The sequence below is a fragment of the Nannobrachium achirus genome (assembly GCF_963921795.1).
Source record: "Nannobrachium achirus genome assembly, chromosome: 19".
Lineage (NCBI taxonomy): Eukaryota > Metazoa > Chordata > Actinopteri > Myctophiformes > Myctophidae > Nannobrachium > Nannobrachium achirus.
Window position 1 is genome coordinate 50,495,043 of NC_137826.1, and position 8,161 is coordinate 50,503,203.

General features: G+C 43.1%; 1 protein-coding gene across 1 annotated transcript in view; it reads right to left on the bottom strand.

Moving 5' to 3' along the window:
• sgcd (sarcoglycan, delta (dystrophin-associated glycoprotein)) overlaps nucleotides 1–8,161 on the bottom strand; it is a gene marked incomplete at its 3' end in the record, with an annotated part of 198,528 nt that overhangs the window by 20,089 nt on the left and 170,278 nt on the right. The window contains exon 6 of the mRNA XM_080749542.1: nucleotides 3,149–3,221. Coding sequence (XP_080605668.1) covers nucleotides 3,149–3,221 — 73 coding nt within the window. The remainder of the gene's footprint in view (nucleotides 1–3,148; nucleotides 3,222–8,161) is intronic.

Below are 8,161 nucleotides of genomic sequence, written 5' to 3' on the forward strand. Positions count from 1 at the left end.
ATATATATATATATATATTATTATTATTATAATTTTTTTTTTTCTTAAAGCGAACATTTGTAACTCAAATATCTGCTTCTGGGGGGGGTGCCTGATACAATATTTTGAGATGGGGGTCCGTGGCCAAATACATATCATTTTGGGGGTCCTTCACATGAAAAAGTTTGAGCACCGCCGACATAGAAACATATCTTTTTTTCAAAAAACGGTTAAAACAAGGAAAACAAACTACAACATCGTCCCACTTCTAACGCTTAAAAATCAAATCCAGTCTTGTGATGAGAACAATATTCCAAATAAAGGTTTATTACATTGCAATCGGCTCAGTTCACAACGTTGCAATTTTAAATCATAGCGATATCTTATCTCGTGATGTGTAATTATATGCACCGACAGATTTTACACGTTGTCTGTCTCTCTGTTTGTCACTATCTTTTCTCTTTGTTCTCCTGCCTTCTGCCGTGTGTGTGTGTGTGTGTGTGTGTGTGTGTGTGTGTGTGTGTGTGTGTGTGTGTGTGTGTGTGTGTGTGTGTGTGTGTGTGTGTGTGTGTGTGTGTGTGCGCGCGAGCTTGCGACTGTGCGGGTGAGATGTCTCCAGAGGGTAAATAAAAACTGATTAAAGCCCAAAGTGACATAAGATAAAGCGACAACATCGCCTGGCGTTTCTGTGTGTGTGTGTGTGTGTGTGTGTGTGTGTGTGTGTGTGTGTGTGTGTGTGTGTGAGACGCAACACATCTGATGGAGCATGAGGAGAGAGGGAGGGTGGGAGGGAGGGAGGGAGAGGTTGAGGGATGAGTTCTGAACTTGAGAATTAAGTTCCTGCTGTTGTGTTTTCTTCCAATCAATCTCTCTCTCTCTCTCTCTCTCTCTCTCTCTCTCTCTCTCTCTCTCTCTCTCTCTCTCTCTCTCTCTCTCCAGATTCCAACAACAACAGTGATTAGGCTTCTGGACTTAAAGGAAATAGTTGTAAGATTATACTGTCAATGTACAAGCACTGCTTTGATAGTCTGCGTATTGTGTGTGTGTGTGTGTGTGTGTGTGTGTGTGTGTGTGTGTGTGTGTGTGTGTGTGTGCGTGCGTGCGTGCGTGCGTGCGTGCGTGCGTGCGTGCGTGCGTGCGTGCGTGCGTGCGTGCGTGCGTGCGTGCGTGCTTGCAGGGGTGTCGCACCAAATTCTGGGCCCTGGGTAAAAGGATTCACTGCGGGTCCCCCATGAATGTTCTTCATAGGGGGAGGGGGTTTAACCCATTTAGACTGCAACACATTGTTACGCATTAATTTGTGCTTTAACTATTGAAAAATAGCAGATATACAAGCTCACAGTGTGACATTGAGTGCCACTGCAAGTTTGTAGATCTGCTATTTTTGAAAAATCTTGAAGATTTTGAATATTTCAAGGTTTTTGAAAAACCTATGTTTCTATGTCAGTGGTGCTCAAACTTTTTCATGCGAATGACTCCCAAAATTATACGTATTTAAAGACCCCCATCTCAAAATATTTAGTTCCAGGGACCGCCCAGTAGCAACATTTGAGTTACAAAAGTTTGCTTAACAAATACATATATTCAAAGAATTGCACACATTTTCACAACTTTTCAAAAATAGCAGATCTACAAGCTCACAGTGCGGCACAAACGTCCCCACAATCGTTGTTTGTTTTGTTTAATGGTTAAAAGCTATTTACAGAGACAGTGGCGATGGGATGTAGATCTGCAATGTTTTCGGCTATTTTCAATGCTGTGTCCTCCCCAGCATGGTAATACAAACGTACACGAGCGTGTGTGTGCGCGCGTGCATGTGCGTGTGTTGTGTGTGTGTGTGTTGTGTGTGTGTGTTTCTGTTTGTATATGTCCTCGCTTTGTCCTTGGGAGAGAGAAAAAAAAAGCCACTTTCCAATTACGGCCAGCACCTCTCTGCATGGCTGGACTCCACTGTGCTGGCTCTTTATATAGAGAGAGACAAGCGGGGGAAATGGAGTGACTCTGCCCCTCACTGGGAGGCAGAGGTTAACTGGTAATCTGCACCAGTAAGACATCCGGCTGATTGCCTGGCTGGACCGCTGCTCCTGGTCGCAGTGGTTCTCCCTGTGGGTCAGGACTAGGGGTGTGAGAAGAAATCGTTCGAATTACGTTTCTAACATGGTAAGATTCAGAATCGATTTTCATTTGACAAAAAAAAAAACGATTCTTTTATTAGATATTATTTATTAGATATTATGATTTGTATGATTTTTATTTTATTTTATGATTTTGAAACCGCACCCTAAATAGAGACTCTGCGAGCGACTATAGCAGGGGTGGACGACATCGCTGCATGACACGTTGTCGCTCACGGTATGTCAGGACGGTCTCATTGAAACACATCGTTGCTGTCGGGTAGAAACCTCGCATCTCCAAGTTTCAAATTTGTACGTTCTTTCGCAAAGCAAAGCCCTGCTTCATCAGACAAGGCCGTCACACAAAAGTAGTGAAAACAGCAGATCTACACGCACACAACGCCTTGCGGCGCGAGGCGTTGTGTGCTTGTAGATTGGCTGTTTTCACTAGTTTAGTTCATTTTTTAAATGATAAATGCAAAACCAACGGTTTTGGACATACAAGGTTTCCACCCGACAACGACAAAATGTATTTCAATGAGCTGCGGATGAGCAAGCCAAACATCTTAACCACTAGGCTTGATGGAGGGGAAATATTAGGCTTTGGGTCTTCAGGCAGAGGCTCTGTGCAACTCTGTACAACCGATCATTTCAAAGGACCTGCCATTGGCACTTCAGAGAGAAGTCATTGGGAAGACCAATCATGGAAAAAGGGGGGCTTTTTGCCAGGTGTGAAATGGTGTCACTTGACTCATTTCACAATTCAGTGGAGACAAAGAGGGCAAATCAGGCACGACAGTGGAGGGAGAAACATGTCACAGACTGTGCCTGTCTTGTCTAGGTCTTGTGTCTATGTGTTATGTTCTTATACCAGTTTTCCTGGTTCTATGTCTAAGTCTTCCCCATCTGTATCTCATGTGTAATCAGTCTTCGTGTGTATATTAGTCTTGTTGTGTGTGTGCACACAACGAATGCACGTCCAGACAGACATGGACAAGCTGTGACGTTTCTCATCGTGAACTTGCAACCTATGGTCGCGATGATTGACCGCTTACCGTAACTCCTTGAATGGCTCTGCTCTGACGTGTGGCGTCTCCACCGAGTTACTGAACACAGCCCCCTCTGCTCCTATAGAGACAACACACACACACACACACACACACACACACACACACACACACACACACACACACACACACACACACACACACACACACACACACACACACACACACACACACACACACACAAGCAGAACGTTGGTTAAAAACTGGAATAAAACAGTCGAACAGGCGATCTTTCTGGATCAGGACCAGAGGCGTCAATAGACCTTTTGTCAGCCTTCTGATTGGTCCCTGAGACTCTCTGACTGGCCAACCAGAAAAAACATTCACTTTTTGCTATCGGGGGTGGAGTTTGTGCAGTGGAGAATGTTGCTTCAGCCTTTCAAAAACTGTCCGCAGTGCGGAGCACGGCAATCGCCTGGTACGGCCGCGGCAGTAGGGGGCGATCTCGCTCATCATAATGAATAAGCTTCAACAAACTAGTTCACATGGACCTTATCAATGGTCTAACTAGTTACGATTGGGTACATATATTTTAAATGGGCAGAATTACGTGAGGAGAACAGATTATAGTTCTCCTCTTCCTACCCAAGATTCAATGCGCTTTCTATTGCTATTTCTATTCTCTCTCTGATCCAGAGGATTAAACTAATTAAAACATATATTTTCGGGGGGAAACTACTGTTTTGCTATGTAATTACTGTACCCTTTTCTTCCCTTTTTATTAATATCACGTAGATGTGTTTTTTTTGGTACTTTATATAGCTGTAATGAGGCTATGAACCAAAAAAAAATCCCATCCACTTCCACTATAAAAGAATCTGCAATAGTGATTCTGTCCCACTGGGATTAAACACATTAAAACATATATTTTCGGGAAAACCCCCTGTTTTGCAATGTAACTACTGTACCTTTGTCTTCCCTTTTTATTAATATCACCTAGATGTTTTTCCTTTGGTACTTTATATAGCTGTAATGAGGCTATGAAAACATAAAAAAATCCCATTCACTGCCACTATAAAAACAATCTGCCCAGGGAAAATGTCCCATCATAGTAACAGGGCAGAATGGGGCGGGATTTGCAAACTAGTCTATTGGGTATATGGCAAGGTATGGCAGCTGCCATACCTTTGACTACAGGGGAAACCAATACATTGTTCTTCTTAAAATAAATTCATCATGCCTGTTGCTAAGGTATGGTAACATGACTGGTGTCGTCATGTTGCCATACCTTAGCTTTTGCTGAACTGACACCAACAGGACAACTGGAAAGTCTCCTAAGTGTTCATGTCTGGATAAGTGGTGAGATGGATGGGCCGTGTGTGCATTAATACCAGTAAGACACCCTAAGGGCGAGAAGCAACCTCGCCCTAAAGGAAGAGATCGCGGTGAAACAACGGAGACTGATGAAAGATGTTCATATATGGGAATTCCCAGATATGGATTAATATTGATGACATCAGGGATCTCCATATATGGGCATAAAAGGGACAAGGACAGAATTATAGTCTAACCTAACGTGGACATTCTATGGCCCCAACAGATCTCATCGGCTCCTCCGGCGTCTCGGAATGGACGCGGCGGGGGACATGACTCCTGCTGTCATGTGTGCTGTGCGCTTTGAGTAAATGAGGAAGTGATCAGCGGTGGAAAACCAGTGATAAATCATAGCGATTTTATAATTATAATGGATAAACCATTAAACAAACCAGTTCACATGAACAATACTGATGTAAATAAATAAGATATCTGAACGGCTACAAATATTGTATATACAATTAAAATGTCGTTAGCCACAGTTACAGGGGCGCTATCCTAGGCTTTTTTTTTTTCTTGGAAAGTCTGGATCCCGAGGCTAGGACTGAATTAATTTGCAAGTGTGACTCGCCTCGCAACATACAAAAAGGAAATAAAAATCCAAGCTATATTGACAATTTTGTCAACAAATACAAACTAGATTGAAATGCTATAGATGAACTAGTGGAGAAGAGATCCAGTAGAACTGAAAGACAAGCTATCGAGGCCTGCATGCCAAAATCCTTTATTTTTTTGGTCACTGCGTAAAGGTTTTCTCTGCCACCAGCAGGGTGAGGGGTGCTAGCCTACCAGCGCGTCTCAGCACCGTTTTAACGCTATACTTCAGCAGCCCCTGGACACTATTTCCGAGCTTTGACTTCCATCCAGTCTTTTCTCAATTTTGGCCAGCCGTTGGGTGGCCCCCCAGAGCCTGATGCAACCAGGGCTGCAGCGCCTAAAGCCAGTGCATCAAGCCAGGGGTGTCACACCACATTCTGGGCCCTGCATGGGTACAAGGATTCACTGCGGGCCCCACTTGCCCCACTTGCCGAGTGCCGCGCTGTGAGCGCAGCAGATTTGCTATTTTTGAAAAAAATCGTGAAAATGTGTGCAAGAAACCTATGTTTCTATGTCAGTGGTGCTCAAACCTTTTCATGTCAAGGAACCCCAAATTGATGTATATTTGGCCACAGACCCCCCATATCAAAATATTTAGTTCCAGGGACCCTCCCAGAAGCAACATTTTAAGTTACAAATGTTCGCTTAAAAAATACACATATTCAAAGGTTTGCACACATTTTCACGACTTTTCAAAAATAGCAGATCTACAAGCTCGCAGCGCTGTGAGCTTGTATATCTGCTATTTTTCAATAGCTAAAGTTACTAGGGCCCCGCCCCCCCTCCACCTTGGGCCCTAGTAACTCAGTCCCACTATCACCCCCCCTTGTGACGCCCCTGCATCAAGCCATGCCTGGCTCTTCCTGCGCAGTCAGCCAGTACTTTGGAGGCCAGTCTGGAGCCTGGTGAAACCCCGGGGCAGTGTTAACTTTGACATGATGGCATCGTAATGACTGACTTATACTTGGCTTGCCGATCTACAGTACAAGCGTGTTGTGAGCTTGTAGATTGGCTTGTTTTGGAGCGTGACACCACCCTGCAAGCCAAATGATGACGTTATGATGACGTTATGATAACGTCCTCCGGTGACTCCGGTGACGTTCAGAACTAGGCCAGATCACAGCCCGGCCATATGGGGATGATCTTGACGTCATTACCAGGACGTCATATGGACTATAGGATAATTGTTTGTAATGTTAGTTGAAATATGAGCATGTAAGGTTATATTCGGGGACATATCTGACTAGTTATGTTTTTTATCTGGCCTCGATCGGACCCTCTCTGATTAATCCAGCATGTCTGTTTTTGTGGGCAGGATTTATGTTGGTTGAAATCAGGTGATATTCTAGGCCAGATCTGACTAGTCGTGGTTTGACTTGATCTGGCCCCAATCGAGACGTCACTGATTGGTCCAGGTCCTGACCGTGCTTGCTGGGCAACACACGGCCAAGCATAAAATGACTTAGTTCTACTTCTCCACTAGTCTCTCCCTAACATTTTAGTTTTTTTTTTTTTTTTCAATTTATTTTTTGTTTGTGAAATTGTCAATATTTAATCATAGTTTTTACTCATCATAGTTTGGTTTTCATTTAGTCACATTTTTCATTATAGTTTTCAAGAAAGAAAGACAGACGACTGGACCTTATCTTTTTATCTGTCTTCCTTTCATTTGTTCAGCATATGACCCAACACACACACACACACACACACACACACACACACAGCTCACGCAAAGGACACAACAAAGGACAAAGAAAATGGGCGGAAGAGAACAAAAAAAAAAAAAAGTTTTCGAGGGGATTTTCAATTACAGCGGCGGCGCGCAATGGTTGTGTAAGTTTGGTACTGTGGAGGTGCTGGGGGATTATTTACAGCGCAGTGTTTTCCTTTGGGGAGCGCAGTAAATCACAGCTGTAGTCTGCCCAGGAGCACCGCCACGCAGCACACTCATCTATATGCAGGGCGGAGGGAGGCTTAGTGGTGGCACTGGGATGCATAACTCCTCTTTAAGCCCTTTAGCCCGGGAACGCCAAGCTGCAAGCTTGTAGATCGGCATTATTATTATATATATATATTTTTTTTTTTATCGTGAAATTTTTTGGCAAATCTTTGAATATATCGTCACTGTCGGGCAGAAACCTTGTGTCTCTAAGTTTCAAATGTGTATGTTTTTTTTTTTTTTTGTAAATTAAAGCCCTACTTCATCATACAAAGGTGTCGCACAAAAGTTGTGAAAATAGCACATCTACAAGCACACAACGCCTCGCAAGGCGAGATCTGCTTGTAGATCTGCTATTTTCACTATTTAAAAAAAAAAAAAAAAGGTTTTGGACATACAGGTTTCCACCCGACAATGACAATTTATCTTTTTAAAAGCGAACATTTGTAACTCAAATATTTGCTTTTGGGGGGGGGGGGGGGGGGGGGGGTCCCTGGAACCACATATTTTGAGATGGCGGGAAAATACATGTAATTTTGGGGGTCCCTGACATGAAAAAGTTTGAAAACCACAGATTTAGAGGAAGGATTTAGAAGACACTTATAGAATCGGGTCAAAAAGTACCTGCACAAATTTTCGAGATTTTTTCAAAAATAGCAGATCTACAAGCTCGCAGCGCGGCACTCGGTGCCGTGCTGTGAGCTTGTAGATCTGCTATTTTTCAATTGTTAAAAAGCATGAAATAACGGTTAAAGTATTAATGCGCTCGCGGTCTAAATCGGTTAATGACCGCTACAGGTGGGCCCAACTTCTGTTCCGTTGCCGCATGGCTTCGAAACCTCATTTCACCCTCTCAAGTCTGGCGGACACACAGAGTGTGTGTGATTTATAATACACTCTTCTTTATCCTTTTTTTGTATCCTTTTTTTTTTACAATGGTCCCACTAAAAATATCGAAAAACTGTTCAAATCCGGATCTGTAGATCTCCAGCTTTCTTCTTAATTCATGTTGCAAAAGCAATGTGATGTTGTTACATGTCTTACATATTGGTAGAATCTGCTTAGTTTGTGTTCATTTGATCACAGAGTGACTTTGAGATCTGATAAATCATTCAATGTAATACGATCAAAACTGTTTTTTGAAAATTTAA